Here is a 23,306-nt window from a genome sequence, read left to right as displayed (position 1 = left end):
CTGGGGATTGAACCACATCCCCAGCCCTTTTTATTTTTTATTTTGAGATAAGACCTTGCTAAGTTACTGAGGGTCTTTCCTAAGTTGTTGAGGCTGGCCTCAAATTTGAAATACTCCTGCCTCAGCCTCCTGAGTTCCTGCGATTATAGGAGTGCACCACTGCACCCAGCAAAAAACAAATTTTAACCTTTTTTTTTTTTTAATATTGTGCAGAGGATTGAACTTAGTGCCTCACATGTGCTAGGCAAGTGCTCTACCACTGAGTCACAACCCCAGCACCCCCAAATTTTTTAATATAGCTCGGCTTTCAAAAGAACTGTCTTCACTACTAAGTTATCTCAAGTTACTTGTTATTCCTGTTATATTCCTCTGCACTGAGCCCATATGTACCTTCTCTACTGAAATTGCTCTCTCTGAATGATGAGTGATACCAATTTCCCAACTTTTAGGCCTTTCCTTAGGTCTCACTCTTCTCTGCTGTACTACACACTGCTATCTTTATACTGAATTTTCCCCACCTTTTGTTTGACACTTGTAGAACAGACCCCCTGTGAGAATGTGAGTACATTATAATCAGCTGGTAATATTGTAACAGAGTATAGTCATGAGCAACAAAATGGGAAATAAATATAAAAAGTAGTTCTTTAGAATTTTTGTATAAACATACTATAATATAAACTTTATAGAAATAATACATATGACCATCTTACATTACCATGGCTAGGGGCTGGGGTGTAGCTCAATGGTAACCCCTTATCTAAAATGCTTGAGGCCCTAGGTTCAATCCTCAGCACCAGAAGAAAAAAAAGATTAAATTATCATGGCTGGCAACATGAGCCTTAGACTTAATTGATACATAGGTATAAATATATTAGTCCAATGTCTTATAATCAGTAGCAGAAGTTTTATATATATATATATATATATATATATATATATATATATAAAACAACTCTCTCTCTTTCTCTCTCTCTCTCTCTATATATATAGAGAGAGAGAGTTGTTTTTTTTTTTTTTTTTTTTTTTGGTACTAGGTATTGAACTCAGAGGTATTCAAACACTGAGTCACATCCCCAGCCCTACTTTGTATTTTATTTAGAGACAGGGTCTCACTAAGTTGCTTAACGCCTTGCTTTTGCTGACGCTGGCTTTGAACTCAGGATCCTCCTGCCTCAGTTGCCCGAGCCACTGGGATTACAGGCGTGGACCACCACACCCGGCTGTAGTAATCAATTTTTAAAAAATATTTTTAGTCTTTCTTTTAGCAAGAATATTCATGGTCATAGTAATGCATGCCTGTAAATCCAGCAGCTCAGGAGGTTGAGGCAGAAGGATTGCAAGTTCAATGCCAGCCTCAGGAACTTGGCAAGGCCCTAAGCAGTTTAGCAAGAATTTGTTTCAAAATAAAATATAAAAAAAGGGCTAGAGATGTAGCTCAGTGGTTAGGCAACCTTGGTTCAATTCCTGGTACCTGGCGTTTGTAGCTTCAAATAATAGATATTAAAGCGGTTAAGAATTAAGAAAAATATGAAAATGAAAGATTAGAGATCTGTGATTCTTCTGAGTTGAAGAATGTGGAAAAAATACCCTTAGAAATAACTTTTAAGGAAGAAAAAAAAGTCTCTTTACATGCTATGTTCGCCAACCAAACTTCCTATGTGGGTCTACATTTCTCCAATTCCTTGCTTTTTTGAAAATAATATTTCCTCGACCTAAAATGTTTTCTTCCTCCCTTTCCCCTGTCTATCCCATAGCAACTCATCTCTAAAAGCCACCTCTAAAACTCATTCTATTTATTCCTCAGTCGAAGAACTCATTCCTCTAGACTTCCTGGAACATTACTTCTATCTCTCTTGAGGAATGTACTATTTTCTACCTTGCATTAAATTATATACAGATATATTTCACTTCTTAAAATGGGTGCATGGTTCATCACATTTCATTTTTTCCGTATTTTTATTGGCACATTATGGGATTTGTTGTTACATATTCATACATGCACACAATAAATTTGGACAATATCATTCCCTACTATCTTTCCCTTCCCCTGGTCCCTTTCCTCTTTACTGGTCTTCCTTAAATTTTCCCCTTTCATTTCCTTTTCACTCTATGGCTTTGACATATGAGAGAAAACATATGAGAGAAAACATATGAGAGAAAACATACAACCCTTGACTTTCTGAATTTGTCTTTTATTTCACTTAATATAATGTTCTCAAGTTCCATCCATCCTCCTGCAATTGACATTTTCTATATGTACATGTCATACTTACTTTATTCATTCATCCATTGATGGACACCTAGGCTGGTTCCAGTTTGGCTATTATGGATTGTGCTGCTATTAACATGGGTATGCATATATCACTACAGTATGATGACTTTAATCCTTTATGATGAATGCTGAGTAGTAGTATTGCTGGGTCATATGGTAGTTCCATTCTCATTCTTTTGAGGAACCTCCATACTGACTTCCAAAGTGGTTGTACTTATTAACAATCTCACCAACCGTGTTTTTTTTCCTCCACATCCTCTCCAGCATTTATTATTGTTTGTATTTTTGATGGCTGCTATTCTAACCAAAGACTGATTTGATTTCCATTTCCTTAGTTGCTAAAGATGAACACTTTTCATATATTTGTTGGCCATTTTTATCTTCTATTGAGAAGTCTGTTTAGTTCATTGCCCATTTATTAACTGTTTTTTTTTGGGGGGGGGTTGAGTTCTTCATATAATCTAGATATTAATCCTCTGCCAGAAGAGTAGCTAGCCAAGAATTTTCTACCTTCTCTTCACACTCTAAATTGTTTCCTTTGCTGTGCACAAATTATTAAATTTGATGCCATTACATCTATTAATTCTTATATTATCTCCTGAGCTTTAGGAGTCCTCTTGAGCAAGTTGTTTTCTGCATCTTATGTTGGAGTGTTGACCCTATATTTTCTTTTAGGAGTTGCATAGTTTCTGGTCTCATTTCTAGGTTTTTGATCCATTTTTATTTGACTTTTGTATAGGGTGAGTGAGAATCATCAATCTTTCTATATTCAATACTAAAGTGTTTTGTACAAGAGACTGAGACGAATCATAATCTGAAACCATTTTATTACCTTAATTACAAAGCTTTACCAAAAAAAGTTGACTGCTAGAATTTCACTGCTATACATTTTTGTAATTAAAACAAAATCTAAAACCACCAAGTCAAAATTCTGCATATACAGGTATTTGAACTTCAGAAAATATTAGCTTTAAATAAGACAAAACTGCAAATTCAATCAATAGAAATTAGATCAATTTATTATTATTTTTTTTGGTATCTCACAAGTATAATTTTGGAAGGGCTATTTGACAAATTTCAGCATTAACTGCCAACTCTGTTGACACATTTAACAAAAAAGGCATTTACTCTTGGCCTTTTTAATACAGGCAAAATGTCCTATTGCATAACAAATGCTAGAGATTCAGTAGCAGATTTGAGGGTGTAATATTAAAGGAATAAGATGTTTTCTTTCAAATGCCATTTAATTGATAAATAACATAATACAAGCAATACATTAATGGCTGTCATGACCACCAGTGATTTGTAGAATAAAAATCCATAGATCTACCTACTCAGAAGGCTGAAATTAGTAAAACAGTATTCAAATTGGTGTTTTTATCTTTAAATTCAACAATCATAGAGTTCCTTTGATCCTAATTTTATAAGGTGTGGTAGGGATTTGGGGAGAAAAGACAGAAGACTGGCAGTGCATGCTGAGTTAAGAGTTGGGACAGTGGCTCATATTAGTCATTATCTAGATAAGGATGTTTTAGAAAATGTGACAGGTCCTAAATTTCGGCATATTGGGATGGATATTAAGAATTAATAATTCATTAGCTCTAAAAAAAATGGGTTTCAGGGAGGAAATGAAAAGTGGAAGAAATATGCTTAAATGCTGGGGAATGTGAAAAGGCCACCGGAGAAACTGCTTTGGTGACCCTCAGAAATGCTCTTCCCATATTCTACCTGCTCCTGATCACCAAACACCAATTTTACAGCACAATTTAAGTACATACTACATTTCAACTTTGATGAAATTACACTATTTGTATTGTATAAGAACATAAATCTGATTTAGTAAAAAGTACCAATAAATATTAGAGGTATACTTTTGTTACATCAAGTAAAAAGAGCAACTAATTCTCACTGCTGAAGTAATAACAAGTAGAGGCTCTAGAGGCCCACCTTGATGAATAGTTAAGACATATTTTTAGGTCAGCAGCACAAGATTATTCAACAATTTTGTAGACTACAAACATGTTCCTTCCAATTCATCAAACTATCCTATTTCAATTTGCCAAGAACTCTTTAACTATTTTAGATGTAGCCTTCAAGAACAAAATGTTTGTCAAAAGTGTACTATCAAAATTTAAGAGCTACTGAACATGAAACGGGAATTTACTTCAGATGGTAGCCAATTTTCATGAAGTATTTAATTCCAACTTCAGTTTACTCTAACATTAACTTATGGTAAACAGGACAATGATTAAAATGTCACTTTTTCAAACCACGACTTCAAAAAAGTAGAAATTAAGCTCATCTCATCAAAATCTTCATTCAAGCAGTGATTAAAGAGCTTGCAAAATGCGGCAATAAACTGAGATTTGAGGCAGAACAAAAAATAGAAAAATTTAAAACCTCTCTATCCCAAGCACCAATGGAAGCTAAGCAATTAATTATATCTACAAATCCTTAATGACAGGTCTTTCCTAATGGGAAATCCTGAGATTTTAAGCACTGTGACTTTACAGAAGGCAGGTTGGTTTAATGAGTATCTACTTTTAATAAAAAGACAATCAACAATATTTTATTTTTGGGCACTTACTCAGTATTTCACAGATCCTCAACAAGTTTTGAGGTAGGTTAAATATCGTATTTTACAAACTAAAACTCAAGCAGATGTTATACCACTTGTCACAAACTACAAGAGTTCTACCATGGTTGGGAATAACATGGCCTCTCTGATCTTTCAGATTAATCTTTTTGATTTTTGGATTTAATGGTGATAGCTTGCAAATGTTCATGGAAAAAAAAGACTAACTATAATAGAAATTCTACTTAGGGCTATTTAAAAATTCTTAAATGGATCTTATAGTATAAGTTTACATACTATGGAATAACATACTTGGTCTCATTACAAATATATTCATACATTTATATATCATTGATCCTTAAAATTACAAATGAGCACAGTACTGATTTTGTTGCTTTTCTGCCTTTGGGGTGGGTGGCGAAAGAAGGCAATTAGCCTTTAAGCGCAGGTGCTATGTTCAAGGCACCATCTACTATGATTTGGCATCACAGAAAAGCAGTTACAAATGAAGCCAAGACTTAGAAAAGATGCCTGGATCCAAAAGAGAGGATTTGTGCAAGTCAAAGATGAAGAGAAAAATAGTATAGTTCTGTCTAGCAATCCTCATTATCCTGCTACCATATTACAGCTTGTGGGAAGAGCTCTAAGACAACAGTAAACTTATCCTAATAAAGTGTTAAAGTTCTAACTGGATGAACCACAAGTAAAATTAAACTCATATTTTATTAAAGTGACATCTCAGAAGCAACTATCTAAATGTTTTTCATATGAATAAATTTTAGCTATCATGTATGTCACTCGTCACAAGTCTAATTCTCAGTTCATCATAATTACTTGACTTTAATTCAATCTTACAGATTCCTGGGCCAGTTCTCTCAACTATTTGTTTCATTATAAAATTTTTATTTAAACAATTGTTAAATGCCAAAAATAATAATAGGGTTAAGTGGTAAGGTAACAACTGAGAAATGAAAGAGGGAAAACACCATTATTGTGTTATAAAATACAGCATTCAGCACAGCAAATTAAAGAGTAAGGCTACAGATGCCTATGCTATCATATAAACTAAATAGCCCAATACTGTAAGTCAAAAGAAGCAAAGACAGAAAGGGCAGGGAGGAGAAGAAAACAGAAGGCAGAGTATGGAAAGCCTTTTACTCTAGTGTCTCCAAGGTTAAGTGTGGAAGTAAAAAGTCTGTATACTTTAAAAAAAGTGTGTATAAATTATATGAACTGCAATTTTCATAAAAGACAAAATGAGATCTGCATAGGACAAAAGATATGCCTAAGCAACATATCATATTTGCACAAGGCCACTGAATGTCATGGATATTAGTAACAATTGTAAAAGCTTAATTCCACGGCAGACTGAGTGAAGATGAAGAATTCAGTTTGGTATTCTATAAGCCCAAGATTGTAAACTACTCTTATTATATAAAAGCTGTAAGGACATAATTTTTTGTGTAGGAGGAACTCTTGTGCTTCTCGATGGCACATTATCTACTTTCTAATATGTGAAATTAATACAGACATTTATGAAAGGTTGTGCAAAACTACTGTATTTACAAAAATGGCACAAAAGTGAATTCAACAGTTGATGCACATGCATACTTCATTCACATCTTCAACAATGAAAAGTATTTAACACTACAAAACTAAATAAGAATACTAGCTTCAATGGCAGCTGTTAAGCACTGAAGTCACGTAAGTTACACCAGAATGGGCAAATATTGCCCAAGTAAAATTCTATTGTTAAAGCTGAAACAGGTTTAAGGCCATTCAAGTTCAAGCACAGTTATACAAATCTTTCAAAGCCCCTCCTATTTTCATTTGAATTTGTGATCTTTCTTCAAACTTGTGGCTTAAACTTCTGTTTGACAAAATCCAGAAGGAAAATACAGAAGAAATCAATACAGAGGTTATGTTAAATAAGAGTAACATACACAGCTATAATTAAGATAAGCGAGGAAGGCAAAACATTAAAATTGTAAAATCTGCTTATTACTTTTTGGAACCTATATTAGGAGTTAGGTAATATATACAAATATTTTCAAGTAGATTACTTATGTTGCTCTAACATGTCCTTTTCATCAGTGCACTGTTAAAACTAATCAAAACCTCTACACATGTATACTCCCTTACAATAGCAGCACACACTATCGCTACCTGCAAAGCCGTCAGTCTCATTTAAATGACTTAGTGAATGAAAGGAATAAAAAGTGGATAAGTAACATATGAGGAGAAATAATGGGAATTAGAAAATTCATGCAGGTCAGCTCTTTTAATCAGCCAGCCAGCTTGCTAGCAACAAGGGATGGTTTCCGTTGAGGAAGGTCCTGTGGAGTGGGAATATGGTCACCAGTGACCTCTGTCTTATCCGGGGCTGCAGTAGGAAGTTGCTTGTTCTTCATCTTTGCTTTTGCCATGTTGTAATCCCCAGAATCAAAATATTTTTGCTACAAAAAAAAAAAAAGCAAAAACCAAAATTCAGATTAAAGTTTTCATAAACATTAGACTGATTTAAGACATATTTGCAATCCTATGCCAGTATACAATGAGTTAATCTAAACAAATCTTAACAGGAAATTAATAGGATGAAACAGCTATGATTCTCTATTGAGTTCTAGCATAAGTCAACAACTGAGAACTCAAGCCAGAACTCTTTCTTCAGGCTTACTTGGACCATTCGGATTTTAATATAGAACCCCCAAGACTGACATCAAGATACTTGGAAATAAAAAGTACTGGACTTAGTAAAAACTTTAATTTACTAACAGAACCACCAGGTGGAAATTCTTGCTTAAATTATTTTGAAAATAAAAATGCATAATTTACCAACTTGCATTTAGGATGTGCTACCCACCTTCCAATCAACCTCACACCCATTAAAATTATTTTAATTGTTGATATTCCATCCTCTAGAATGAGCATTTTTCTGTAGGAATTTAAATCATATTTATGTGATCACTACAAATTAATTTGGAATGAAATGATGGCCTGAGTGAAGAGGAAAAAGGTCTCATGGGATGCCTCCCTTTAGGGACTATCCTTTGAAAAGCTTTATCTGGCCCATGGCCAGGTTTACAGTTAGAAACTGCTTCTCATACTGGACACTGAGGCCAGGGGTGCTTTATGACTGAACTATACTACTAGTATTTTTTTTTTGGAGACAGGGTCTCACTAAGTTGCCAAGGCTGGCCTTAAACTTGCAATCCTCTTGTCTCAGCCTCTCAAATTGCTAGGATTATAAGTATGGGCCACTGCAACCCTGCCTTTCTGCATAATGTTTTAAAATGAGTGTAGAAAAAAAAATTCAGAACTCTGATGCACTGCATATTAAAGAGCTGCTTCTGAATTTAGTGACCTCTGAAAGAGAACAAAACAACCTGTCAAATTTCTTACTGTCAAAAGTACAGAAAGAAATTTATAGTGCAAAGTTTAGGCAGACTTTTGCCAATTTAAAAACTCAGTTTCTAATAATATCTTACAATCAGCAAGAGTTCATCATATAAAGATCTTACTTAATTACAATTTAGACTGCTCTGCTTGGGGGAAGCAATTAATTTTATTTAATATTACTGGATATAAAACTAAAATCAATGCTTGAAAATTAGAATGGCTCTAAAAAAAGAAACAGATTTATAGAAGAAAATCCTTACACAGAGATTCAGCAAAGACAATGACACAGCAAAGATGTCAGATAAAGAAGTCCATGCTTTAGGTAGAGGTGAACTAGATTGATGTTTTTCATACTGGGATACACAGATACAGTCTAAGGGTGATATTAGTTATCTCTAACAATTTCTCAATTTTGTGAGTTGTTAAATAAAAGTATTTTTTAATTCACCAAACATTAAGTCTGATTCATCCAGATTATAATCTTATTAAAAGGTCCTCTCTCACTCAAATGCAGAGGCCATACTTACATTGGTATTTATAATAGCATTATCATAAAAAAAAAGTAACTATTTAACTTTAAAGCCATGTTTCTTAAAACTAGATCCTCAGTCTTCTTGGATCAGATGTGGAAAATACAGGCTAGACTGCTTCTTCCTAGCCTCCCCCAGCTCTGACAGTCAACATGACCAAGATGTGCATAATCTTACTATTAAAAGCCTCATGATAATATTATATAATGTTAACATCATAGTGTCACCAATGGGTACAATAACACATAAAAAGCCTTATAAAATCTAACGCAACCCTCTAAATAACAAAGAAACTTGCCAAGCTTGCTAACTACTGACAGAGTAAAAATCAAAACCCAGAACCCCATGATTCAGACTTTTTTTAAATTAAGACATTATTTCCCTAATATATATATAAAATCATTGACATTCTGTCAGAATACCAAATTAATCTGAGCTTACTTCTCAACTTCTATATAATTATTTCTTGATTCAGTTGGCATTTTCCTGATTTCTCACTATTTATTATCTATAACACCAAGAGGCAATGTATGTAAATTCTGATCTAAAGATGCTTAAAAAAATCATAAATAGTTGAAGCTAGAGGAAAATTATAATGACAACAGTCCCAACATACTGGAGACAAGTCTGTTAGCTTACAGTTATGCTAAATATTAGCAAAGGTTTTTGTTTCCAAAAGACTAATAATCAGTCAAATTGAAATAATAATTTAATAGTCAAAGATGATATACTTATCATTTATTTCCTAACTAAAAACATGCCCAATGGCATGTTTTTTATTTAGACTCAGTACATGTACATTCCACTTAGCTAGGTTCATAGAACAGTTTTCATTCTATTTATCTCCAATATTTTGATCTCTGTAATTATGTTTTAAAATATCCACATAATATTCTATTTTGTTGACTTATTAAAATTTCTTTAACCATCTCTACTGTTGAAAAGTGATGCTTTTAATTAAAGCTACAAGGGAAAATCTTGAAGATATTTTCCTTATCTTTTTATTAATTCATTAGAGATTATTCATTTAAAGAACATGAACATATTTAGTTGTATATACACTACAGTATAATATACATTTCATTGATTTCTATCATGATAAGCACTTTTCTTTGTTTATTGACTCTGCTAATATCCGTTATATAGGGGTACCTTAATGTTTTTCTCAAAGTTCACCCCTTTTTTCCTGATAATAATTCCCCTGTATTATGTCTCATGATATAAAAGTTTTACATTTTTATATAGTTACTGTAATTTTTCCTTATCTTATTATTTCAGACCTGTGAATATCATTTCATGTAAAAGTAAACTACACCATTCTAATTTTTTTTTTGACACTTTACAGAATTGTTAAAACATTCTTTTGGAATGTTTTACATGCACATGCACACACACACACACACACACCCCCAAACTCACACACACTACAGATGTTGTTTTTAGTATACAAGCAGCAGATACCAGTATATTCAAGAAGAAACACGATATGGCATCTCATTTGGTAAACAATTCTCTTCCACATATAATATCCCTGATCCCTGTATGGTAAATAACTGAAATGTGTTTAAGCTTAATATGGAATCCTCTAATTTGTTTTTCTTTCTTCCTTCTTTTTTAACAGAAATAAAGAAAAGGGTTAGATGAAAAAACTTAACAGGTTCAACTCATCTCATTATTGAGAAATAATGGTTTCTATCTCACACAAAAAGATAACAAGATTTTGAAAAATGCATTTCCAGTAACCTGAACTACCTAAATTACAGTATGAAAATTGTATTAGAGTATCTCTGTGAAACCTATTACCAAAAGAAGAGTAAGGGGTGCTTTATCCGTGATCATTTCATCCAAATACTTAAAAAAGTATTTTAAGCCTTTGGATATTGTATGAGAATCACTTTAAAACAGCTAAAAGTTAAAATATATGGGCAGCAGGGTAACTACCAGCTTCTGGTGAGCATTTGCTTTTGCAGCAAAGAAAGAAAGGGGCTATATAGCATAGGGTAGGTTTCAATTACACACATATTACAAAGATAAAACCAAAGTAAACACGACAAAAATACTAATATTTTAATATAAGTGCTGTGTCTGGGTTCTGTTATCTTCACTATGCTACATGTTTGAAATAGTTCACAATTTAAAATGGTAAATTTTAAATTCTTTTCAAATTTATGAAATGAAAAGTATATTGAAAAAAGGTATACACAAACATGCATCTGCTAAGTACAGAGCTAAATATGCAGACACCCATTTCACAATCTGTCAGTATACTGAGTTCAGAAGATTTTAAATATTTGAAGGTTTACACATGACCACTTACCCCTTTCTGCAATCGTTTCCTTAAAAAATCTGAACCTCCAGGCTTCTGTCCCAGGTGAGGATACCTTGCTTTTAATTTTGCTTCTTCAGCTTTCTCTGGACTAGTCACTTTATCTTCCATTTCCTGAAATAATTTAAAATAAATTACTTCTTTTGTACAACTCAGTGATTTAAAATAATTCACCTTTTAATATCTGGATTCTGACTTCAGCTGCTAAATGCCAAGTAACACAGCATCTAAGAAATCAAGCACAGAAGCCTTTAAAGCATCTCTGTCTTGTTTTTCAAATGTTCCATGTGATAGCTCTATTATAGCTGTGATGCATGTGTAGCACCCCACACACTGGATAAAAATATCAAGATAGCTCAGCTCTAAAGTCTTGCTTGCCATTACTTTCCAGTCATGTATAATACATTTATAGTTAGTCACCTTCTATGAAACTCTTCAGCTCTTTGTCTATATTTAGAGAATTTTCCTAATACTGCAAAAAATAAAAGATCTTTTTGATTTTCTACTTATCTAAAATTATGTTTGATTTGAAGATCAATGGATTCTTTACTAGAAATTAACAGCAGTCTCCTTATTAACATATTTTCCTGAACAAATTAATACAGAAAAAAACATTTGTAAAGAGATATTATTTTCAACAATCCTCATATCTATGTTTTATTGCATAATTTCCCCCATGTTTAAAATAACAAACTGTTCACATCAAAGATCCCATTCTTTAATGTATCAAAACCTGTTTTCTGATAATAGTCTATTTTTGACACTAGTCTTGATTTAGTCTACATTTTTTTTTGAAGTGCCATATGTTATAGGGAAGCAGTATTTGTCACGTCATAGCAAGCACTGCACAAGAGAGATTAGTCAAGAAAAACAAAGCTGTCCTGTGACTTGTAGGTTGGGTAACTGGCAAGGCACATTTTCTAATAAATTCATTTCTGCACACTGGACCAACAAAATCATAACTCAGCATATTTTGGTTCTTCTGGATTATTTATAAAATAAAAAAGCAGAAATGTTAAATTCATAATTGTCAAACTAACTTTTTTATACAGCAAGTAAATCACTTATCTAGGAATCGAAACAAATATCATACAATTTTTGCAGATTTTCCTCAAAATTACATTCATACATTTTATAATCAGCTCTATTTGCTTTATGTACTGTCAATACTTTCTTCATTTTGAACAATTTCCCTGTGTATTGTCATACCCTATTATCAATCTTGGAGAATTTGGGGAAAAAAGTATTGCTATCCAAAATACCTTGTTTTCCACAGGGCTTCTTCTTATATGTATATTCTCCCTTCCTGCTTCAAATTTCCTAGTTACCCCTTTTATGTTGTAGTTTCATTTGTCTATGTTGATTTTCACTCTCCTTACTGTGGTTACATAATCCACTCACAAGATGTACACAAAATTCATCTTATAAGCCCAAGAAAGCTGATTTTAGTAAATATGTAGGTCTTCATTAACACTTTTATTTGAAGGTGCTGGGATTGAAGGCTGCAGTCAGCTTTGGGTGCTCAGCCAGAGATATTATAGACTTCAAATAATGGTGTTTCTACCAATCATTGCATACTAGAAAGGTTTAAACCAGAGTCAGGTGTGAGGTATGGTATGTAAAAACTGCTGCTTCCACTTTCACCTTAATCCTATAGTATCTTCTGGTATATAAGCATATCAACATGCTTTCTTTAGGAGTTTTTCTAGAATGATTTTAGATATTTTAAATGAGATTTTTGTCTCAATGCCTTTAGAATCTAACCCCCACTTTAAGATGAGATTATACTGAAATTATCACAAAAGTTGGAGAAATAACATAAATTTAAGGTTAATAGTTTAGAGTGGGAAGGTGGGCACTTGGTTGGCAACCAATCCACATTCATCACTGCATAGCTGCCTCTATGGCTCAGTCTTCACTGCAGACAAGTCCTGTAGCCAAGGGTGTTCCTACTACTGTAATTTGTAAGTGGAAATGGAAGAAGGGACCTACTCTTGGTTTTTCTGGTACAGTTAATTTTAAATGATAGTGATTGACAAAACCCAAAGCTGACTGCTGCCCTTCAATCCCAGCACCTTCAAATAAAAGTGTTAATAAAGACCTACATATGTACTAAAATCAGCTTTCTTGGGCTTAGAAAATAAGAGCTTTCCACTTTTTCCTTTGATTTGAAACAGGAGTTCTCTAGGTCCCTGTTAGTGCAACTTTGTAGATGGATTCAAAATTGATGCATTAAACACCAAAAAAGGGTGTTAAATGCAACAGGGTAAAGATAATATTACTTAAACTACATATTTAAATATGGCAAATACTATCAAGACTTCCACAATAGCGTCACACAGAAACATTCCTAACCTTCCTCAGATGTAATCAGTTTTAGGACATTACTGATGTTAAGCAAGTTCAAATGCTTGAACATTCAACTACCATTCTGAAAGACTTCCTTGGTTGGCAACCAATCCACATTCATCCTTCTCGAGAAGTCCAAAACTACATTCCCCAGAACAAATTCTTATCAGGCCCCACCAGTGGATACCACTGATGAAAAGGCATGGGAGAAAGAGTCCATTCTATTCCTGGTAATGCTACAGACAATGGCCAAAAGTAGTAGTCCCTGTGAGTTCCTGTGGCTTTAAAGGAAGTTTATAGCAGCTGCATGGCAGTGGACATAGAGTTAATGGACTTCTCAAGTGATTATTCTTGCAAATCAAAGGCTTTATGCAATCCTCCAATTCTGGAAACATAACCTTCCCCACTTCTGCTCCTTTATCTCTAATCTCATCCCAAGACATGTCCCTTTGTTGGAAATATGCAGAATGGTTTCTATCCTGTCTTCTCACAGAAATAAGATCAGGTAAGATGAGCACTTTATCTCTGTAGTTGAAGTTCAAAAATGGAAAACAACACAGAATCTGGTGTGACTACATGTTTTTGGACATGAAAGAACTCCTAGACATTTACTTCAGCTGGAATGAAAACAAATCTCCAAAAAAGGTATGCTACAAGAAGGAAATAGCAAACAAAGAAATTGGTATATATGCACATAGATACTGAGAAGTCAATATTCTAACTTGAAGGTCTTTTATTATGTGGAGTTTAAATAAAAGATAGGGGGCTAGAGGTATAGTTCAGTGGCAGAGTGCATGCATGAGGCTCTTAGTTCAATACCAGTACCATGGGAAAAAAAGGAAAAGAAAATACCATATAGCAATATAGTATTTTTTAGTGTTTAAGTTTTCTCTAGTATTGTATCACTTATAAGAGTTTATAATATTTACTTTACATTTCGTTTATTTAAAGATGCATAATAAAACTTTAAGGGGAACCAATTAACCCACAGAAACACAGTATTATAACTTCCAAACTAAAATGGGGGTGGGCTGGGGATGTGGCTCAAGCGGTAGCGCGCTCGCCTGGCATGCGTGCGGCCCGGGTTCGATCCTCAGCACCACATACAAACAAAGATGTTGTGTCTGCCGAAAACTAACAAGTAAATATTAAAATTCTCTCTCTCTCTCTTTAAAAAAAAAAAAAAAGCTGAAACATCCCTGGAAAAATAAATAAATAAATAAATAAAAAATAAAATGGGGGTAAAATGGACAACATCAATTAAAGGGTGGGGCAGGGGGAAAGATGTGGCAGTGACAAAAGAAGCAAAGATTAACACAGGAGAAACAAATCCTAAAATGTCATAAAATATCAATAACTACAGAAACCATAGACAGAAAATAGACTGGTTCATTTAAATCCAGCAGCTAGATTTACCAAAAATAAATAAATTAATTAATTAATTAATTAATTTCTGGTCAAAAGTCTTTAGTTAAAAAAAATCTAAAAATGAAAGAACACAGGTTAAAAATAAACATGGAGGGGAGGACTAAGTAAAAATATAGAAACTAGTGAAATAGAAAACACAATATAGAAGGATCAACAAAAGGGAGAAGAAAGACAAGTTTAAGAAAAAAGTATTTCTTAAAATTCAAAGCGCTAATCAAAATAGAGATGGTACACCTAACAGAATTTTGAATTTTTTGCTATAGGTTACAAATTGAGGAAACAGAAACTCAGGGTACAGTAACTGATATATGCTCACAATGGATTTAAAACAAAATACACCTTAAGAAGCATTATTAGAAACAAAGGATCTACATATTAATTCCTCTAATAATAGCCTCAAAAATATATAAAAACTTAACAGAAATATAGGGAATAATTAATGAGTCTACTACCATGGAATTCAACACATCTTCCTCAATTATCATTTGGTGGGGGGACAGACAACATACTTGATTTTAATTTATACCCTCAAATTAGAGAACATATATTCTTCTCAAGCATCAATGGAAAAATTGACAAAACAACCAGGTTATAAAGCCAGTCTTAACCATTTTCATCTATACCACTATCTCTGACTGCAATTCATTAAAGTATGTATGTGTGTATCAATCTAACATTTGGAAACTAAAAACAAATTACTAAATAATTCACAATTACAAAAAGAAATCTGCTAAGAGTGGTGGTTCATGCCTCTAATCCCAGATACGCAGGAGAATGACAAGTTGGAAGACAGCCTGAGTAACTCAGCAAGACCCTGTTTGAAGGTTTAAAAAAAAAAAAAAAAAAGAGTTGGGAATGTAGCTTAGTAGTGGAATGCTTACCTATCAACATGCCAGGTCTGGGTTCCCAGAGTATCACAAAAAGAAAAACTAAAAATCATGACTGATAATAAAAGTTATATATCTATATATGTGTACACGCGTGCACACATACACACACATAACTTTATTATAAACTTATAGGATAAAAAGGGCTTATATTAAACCATACAGTTAAATGTCAATGACCACAAAGAAGATTAGGGGTATAGCTCTTAGTGGTAGAGCAGTTGCCTGGCCCATGAGGTCCAGGATTTGATTCCTCACACTGCCCCCGGCCCCAAAAGTCAAAGAAAGAAATGAAGTCAAAAGAATATAGAGAGAATAAAAAATAGAAACTAGTGAAAATAGAAAATACAATATAGAGGATCATCAAAAGGGAGAAGGAAAGACAAATTTAAGAAAGAAATATTTCTTAAAATTCAAATCTGGTTTTGAAGTTTTATTCTGAAAAAGAAGCCTCTTCATGACATTTTGGAAATAAATGCTGGAATATAAGTGGATTTACTTAAATGGTTTCTTTCTCTTTCTTTTTTGTACCAGGGATTGAAACCAGGGGTGTTACGACTACTGAACTATATCCCCAGTCCATTTTTTGAGCCAGGGTCCTGATAAGATGCTAAGGCTGTCTTTGAACTTGAGATACTCTCCTGTCTCAGCCTCATAGCTAAGTAATTTCTAAGCCAATGATCAGGGGCAGTGGGAGCAGTGAGTGAGGTATAAGAGAAACATTGGCAGAATTCTGAACATTTCCCTATAGGATTACAAATTGGGAAAACAAGAAACACAGATATATGTGCTCATGATGCACCTAAAACAAAATTCAAGAATTTAAAAATAGCAATCCTCTTTACAAAAACATATACCCCAAAGTTGTACACTCTACACCTAGCACAGGACCTGACATTTATCAATGTTAAGCACATGTATGTTTGTGAATCATACTATCAAGATACATTTGAAATCCCTTCTGTTAATGGGGTAAAAGTAATAAATATATCTAACAAAGGTTTTCAAATAATTAAGGATTATTTTATATTCTATTATAGCTGATGATTATTTCTGAACAATGGAATTTTTCAGTCTTCAGCAGAAGTTACATAGTATCTTCAATAATAACCTGACCACTCTCAGCAAGTTCTCTATCTGCTCGGCAATGTGTTCACATTGACAGATGAATAAGTAGAAAGGATTAAGGTTTACCTCTAGACTTAACTTGCTATACACAGACCCAACAAGCACGAAACATCCACTTTGAACAGACAACTTAAGCCTTCTAGTGACCAAAGATTGTTATCAAAACAGCCCCAACAAAGATACCAAAATTAACTGCAATTTTTTAAAACCTGGGGAAAAAAGCAATTGATAGCCACTATTTACTGTGGATATATGGAAACAGTCATGCATCACTTAACTATGGGGTCAGGGTCAGAGAAATGCATAGTTAGGCAATTTTGCCACTGTGCAAACATCAGAGTGTGCTTACAACAATTAAGATGGCTGTCACTAAGTGATATAATCATACAGGAACATCATAATGGTGTTCTGTGATTATGTGACACATTACTGTATATGGGTACTTAAATATCCATTCTCCCCTCTTCCCTATCAATTTTACTTACTTTATCAATATGACCAAGTTAAAAATTAATCCCCCAATCTCTTTTGCAGTTAGGCATGACCATGTGACTAAGTTCCAGCCAAGAAGATATAAGCAGAATTGGCAAGTGTGGCATCCAAAAAGCCTCCCTGAGGGAAGAGAATACATCATTTGCCCTCTTTGTCCTTTCTGCTGAATGAATGAGAATAAACTTGAACTGCCATATTGGATCATGAGGTGATATGCAAGAATAGCAAGAAATGAGTCCTAACAACTTGAGCCATACTCTTAGCCCTGGACTAGCCTTTTCTGTTGCTTCTTTGACATGAGAAATAACTTCTGTCTTCTTTAGACTATTATTTTCATTTTCCTGTCACACGTAACCAAACCTAATTCTGATTGAAACAAACGAAACAAAAACCAATCTGCTGTATGCAAGACCCTGTAGGGAATGCAAAGGTACTCAGAATTTTGACACACACAGAGTTGGTCAAGAAGAGGAGTTATGGAAGGAAGTATGAAATAAGTTTGAATTGCCAGGCACATCCGGCTGAATTTCTGATGATGATAATGAACACAGCAGAAACTTGCTCCCATGTGCAAATAAAGAAACCCAGAGGTTACAGGACTTTTTCAAGGTTACCCAGCCAGGCAGTCTAAGAGTGAACCTTAGTTCCCCTGACATTGCCTTTGAGAGAATCTAGAGCTGAAATAGGAATCAAGTTTTTATAAGGAACCCTTGCTATGCAGCATATAAGCATAATTTAAATAATAGTTCACTTCTTCTACTGTGCACAAAAGCAAAAAAAAAGCATATCTTTTAACTGACAGATATATTTTAGTAGAGAGGTCTACTCATAGTTACCCTTTCTAAAAAAAATCTCACTTAGTTTGATGAATATCATATAACTTTTAGAAAACTTGCTACTAAGATCCTTAAAAAAGTTTAAAAGTGTGCGCGCACACACACACACAGCGTTAGTTTTTTTCAGATTATTAAAGAGAGTATAAGCTTTTTATACTGTATTACCATCATCTATCCCTCTTTTTTTTCACTATAGTATTAGCACTGCCATTTATATTGGAGCAATAGTTTCAAAAGTTCTGAGGATGACTCAACCAACAATTTCTGAAAATGCTAATCATTATGCTACATAGTACGGGAGAAAAGAAAGAAAGCAGGGGGCCTTGAGTTTAAGGTGCTCAAGATGAGGTTGCACAAGCCTCTTAGTTTAGTGTTATTAAAAGGGGAATTTACAGATGACCATGAGGATTCTTTAATCTAAAAGAAAAATGTAAGTATATCCAGGCATCTGAATTGTCATTTGTATCTAAGTACTGTCAGGGCTCGTTATCAGAATTTTCATCTGACAGGGGTTCAGCAGACTATTCCAACTGTCCAGAACATCAACTGAAAAAGGGAGCTGAATTCAAAATGTAAATTTATCTGTGACTCTAGAGTTAAATGACCTCAGATTTTACTCTTTCTTAATATATATATATAGAGAGAGAGAGAGAGATATTTTAGTTGTAGTTGGACACAATACCTTTATTTTACTTAAAAGTGGATAGAACCCAGAGCCTCATACTTGCTAGGCAAGCACTACACTGCTGAGCCACAACCCCAGCCCTCAGATCTTACTCTTAGAGAACTGAGTTCACCATGTAGCCCAGGGGATAGTCAACTTGCCATCCTCAAAAAGTCCCTGCACCTTAATAATTGCTATCATATACTCAATATATTGGACATTTAGTTTCAGAAAACACCAGCCACACAGAACTAATAATTTGGACTGATTTTGTTTGGCTTTAGAGTGGCGAAAAGTTAAAAGCTAGTAATTTATAATTTCTTTGCCTGCAGATATTCATTGATATCTCAATTTAAAAAACGGAGTCTATTTGATGTTATTTTTCTTAATCTTGGTACCATACTACTACTCAAAGTAAGAAATTGTTGAGTTGCTATTAATCTATGCAGAGTCCAGCTCTTTATTTTTTTCTGCGGTTAATAGGCTAATCTATCATGGAATCATAAAAAGTATTTTTAGCTGAATACTTTGGCTTTAATTGAAAGGTCAACTGGGTACACAAACAATAACCCAATTTTTTAGGTCATCTAACTGTTCTTCCAAAGAGAAGAAACAGGTGATTTGGCTCACAGAAACACAGAAGTGACTTTGCACATTTTCTTCCTGTTTAGGGATAGTATCTATGCCACAGGCACTTAACATCTACAGCCAATCTTCAAGAAGGGACATTGTATTCCCAATAGACTCTGGGTGGTATTAATGACAGCAGCTAAAAACCAAAGGATCTACATATTAATGTTTAATGTAGACAATTGTTAAGACAAAATATCCTTAATATTGTTAGAAGATATATGAGGCTGTTCAGATTAAAAACATTTACACTCCAGAAATCAATTCCGCACAGTTAGGCAACTAACAGAGCTCATCAAAGAAAATTACCTAGAATACTACTGTGTACCAGAAGTCAAAACTGAGTTTGATTACAGTATTTAAGATGTCACTACAGATATTGGTTTGTTATTTTGAATTTATTTTCTGAGTTCCTAAATCCCAATTAATAATGAACACAATAATATCTTATAATAAATAAGCCATATTTAAAATTAGTTAAGTCTGTAACCCTTAACTTATACATATTCAAAAGTCCATCCTTTTTTTCCAGAGTGTGAAAAATATCCTATAATTTTCACTGAAGTATTCCAAAATAATGTAACTTGTCCTATTATTTCTGCTGTTGATGTGTCTTCTTACTTTTCTTCAATTACTTACAGTTAACATAATTAACACAATTATCCAATTCAGGAAAAATCAACATAGTCCAGAACATATGGAATCAAATTGGTTCAAAATAATTTCTAAGCTGATCAGGGACATGGATGAAACATTAAGCATAAACCCTTGCAAAGGTCAAGGGTTTATTCTACCCAAATCCTATTTAAGGAAATACAGTTTGATTTTTTTTATCAATAATAGTTTGGTAACTCTCCATGAACAATTCAGGAAACAAGATACCATGGAACTTCTCATTTCTTAGCCATATATACGAAGGAAGGCTGGACTATAGAAATACTGTGACGGAAGGGGCAAGTATTAACCCAGATAAATAAAGGTTACATCGGAAAGATACTACAAATTAGTTTACAACTAAAATATGGAATCGGGAGACCAAAAAAATTAAATTAGTTTACAAAATATTCTTGTGATTTCATTTAAAACTAACTTAAAATTTTAAAGCTCCAATCTTTGGAGTTTTGGTCGCGCACCATTCGCAGTCCCTACTGGCTAACGTTTTTGAGCTACATATTAAGTGTGCCTCCTTATTTTGGGCCTCACAACAAGCGTAGGAAACAAGAACTATGAATGTGACTTTACAGATGAAGAAAATGAAGGGCAAAGTGTTTAGGAGCTGACTCTGGTCACCGGATCACAAGGGTTGGACTTGAAACCCCGGCCCAAACCACCTCAGCCGCCTCTGGAGTTGCCCGCACTTTTACCACAGTTAGTGGATGCTTCGGCGGGAAAAGGAAACTTCCTAAGTAAAGTGAAGCTCGCAGGAAAACTCAGGTTCCAACTGTTAAGCAGAGAGTCCCGGGCCCTCCGTGTTTTTAAAATAATGAAAACGGACACATCGAGTGTTCCAACGCCCAGCCCGCTGGCGCCCATCCAGGTCGGGAAGCCGGTCCTGGGTGTGGAGCCTGTCAGCCGAGGGCCGGGCTCCGGGCGCGCCCTCCGCACGCGGCTACCGTAGGCCCGCAGCGCCAAGAGCGCACTCACCTTCTGCTCCTCCGCCGAGGCCGCCTCCGGGACTTCCGCGGACATAGCGTTCCCTCTGCAGACAAGATGCCGGGAAAAGATGCGATTACCGGGTGGCCGAGGCCGCCCGGCTACTGCCGCCGCCGCCGTAGGCCTGCCCGCCTCCCACCCGGTTCTCCCGATGCCCGCCCGGGCCGTCGCCGCCCGCCACGGTTCCCGCCGCCTTGTGACGACACGAGCCTCCAGCGTCCGGCCCGAGGCCGTCCCCGCCCGCCGCGGCCTTCCTTCCCCTCCCGCACCGCGCCCAACCTGTCCAGCCGCGCTCCTCCGGCTCCGCGACGACCGAACACTTCCTCTTTCCTTCAAAGGTCGCGGCTGGCGCCCTACCTCACATCCGTTGGAGGCTGCCGGATGCTTCCTGGGAATTGTAGTCTGTAAGTGGAGCCCTGCCTCCCCGCCCTTTGCTGACTACTCTGAGCCGCCGTGTTCCCGCAACCTTCCTGTTTCCACCTTCCACCCCCCCCCCCCCCCCCCCCGGTCTCCTCCACGCTGTCTGCTCAGCAGCCACACGTGAGCACCACACAGCCGTGCTTCTCCTTCACTCCGCTCGTCCTTCAAACCTCCAGTCCTGGGTGCCTGCTTCAGAACCCTTCCTCCTGATCCCGCACACTAGGTCGGTTCCACCCATTAAATTAGGCTGTCCCAAGTCTGGAGAGTAACTCCAGTAACACCTTTCCTGTTCAAATAAGCCACACCAAGGTAGGGATCTTGTCTGTATTTCATTTGGGACCCTCTGAGACCCCAACATTTTCTATTCAATAAATAAACGTTTTTTCACTCCCACAACTTTAATGAAAATACCGGCATCCAATTCCTCGAATTTTCTTAACAGCCAAATGCCGTAGCTTTATATCTTTCTACTTGACATCTGAATAGCTGCTGTCAGTCCACGGTGGTTCCTCAGAAACTTGGAGACAAGACTGCACTCTGAGAGTTAGTAGTAAAAAGATAAAGATGATGAAATGTGGGTGAGCAATCAAAACACTGTGTGGCTGGATAAGGAATTTGGAAATCGTCAAAATTCAACCAGGAAAAATTCTACTGGGATCGCAACTTGAAAAACAAAAAGTAGCATTACATTCCTTTTGGAGAAGGAAGAAGTATTTAAAATAAAAGGATTCCAGAGGCCTACTCTTTGACAAAGATATCCCTAATGTTTAAAGCTGGGTCAGCTGAGAAACTCCATAAGATTAACTACATATGTTATCCTGCCATATAAAGTAATCTACTGAAAATTTGCCTTTAAGCAAAACTACAAAGAGAAAGGTGAAAGCACTTGTTAGACTAAGTGGAGCACCTAACAGTAGTATTGCTATTAATAAATACTGACATTCTTGAATATATGCCTGTATATTCTATATTTGTGATCTTTAGTTAAAATCTGACAGACAACACACATACAGAAAATTGGTATATGTGACCATGGAGAATCTGCTTCTGAAAGATAGTGACACTTGCATGAAGACACTTTGAATTTCTTGGGGGATGGACTTTGGTCAAAGAAGAATTCACCAAGTACAATACCTTATTGGGGGACTTGTCTGGGAAGCCATCTTTCACAAGTAACACTACTCTGCATCATCATGAATCATGTGTGTCTCCATGTTTAAAACTGTGCTGATCCCCAATACTCTTTTTAAAGCTCTCTTCTCTTCACCCCTAGCAGATTATTCTCTCATGGTTTCTCTGTCTCTGTCTCTCTCTCTAACCATTCCTTCATAGTCTCATTTGTTGAATCTTTACCTGCCTCTTAATAAGCAGATTCTAACAGTTCTGTCTTTAGATCTAGTGCTACACTTTCTGGAAGATCACCTCCCACCTTGTATCTTCAGCTGTCACCTGTAAATTCTAGATTAAGGCTAATAGCACTTTCTGTGATGATGGAAATACTCTGTGCTAAGTGAAATAGTAGCCACTAGCCATAATATTGCTTTTAAGCATTTGAAATGTAATTAGTACAACTAAGGAACTGAATGTCTAATTTAAAATAATTAGCCACAACAATTTTTTGAATCCTACTTGACAGAGTTGCAATGGTAAGCTCCAGAAACCAATGCTTAACTAAAGCTCCCTCTGGTGATTTTGATGCATATGTGCAGAAAATATG

At 35.4% G+C, this 23,306-nt stretch overlaps 1 protein-coding gene across 1 annotated transcript; it reads right to left on the bottom strand.

Moving 5' to 3' along the window:
* Positions 1-3,264: 3,264 nt before the first annotated feature.
* On the bottom strand, positions 3,265-21,560 carry Arpp19 (cAMP regulated phosphoprotein 19). The gene is made up of 4 exons (XM_005316585.5): positions 21,449-21,560; positions 21,161-21,215; positions 11,094-11,216; positions 3,265-7,303 (listed from the first exon to the last, which is right to left on the bottom strand). Exons 2-4 carry the CDS (start codon positions 21,203-21,205, stop codon positions 7,133-7,135), a joined length of 339 nt encoding a protein of 112 aa, XP_005316642.1. The 5' UTR covers positions 21,206-21,215; positions 21,449-21,560; the 3' UTR covers positions 3,265-7,132.
* Positions 21,561-23,306: the final 1,746 nt, after the last annotated feature.

This window comes from Ictidomys tridecemlineatus, chromosome 5 (genome assembly GCF_052094955.1).
Source record: "Ictidomys tridecemlineatus isolate mIctTri1 chromosome 5, mIctTri1.hap1, whole genome shotgun sequence".
NCBI classification, from domain to species: Eukaryota; Metazoa; Chordata; class Mammalia; order Rodentia; family Sciuridae; genus Ictidomys; species Ictidomys tridecemlineatus.
This window is presented reverse-complemented; position numbering and strand designations above follow the sequence as displayed.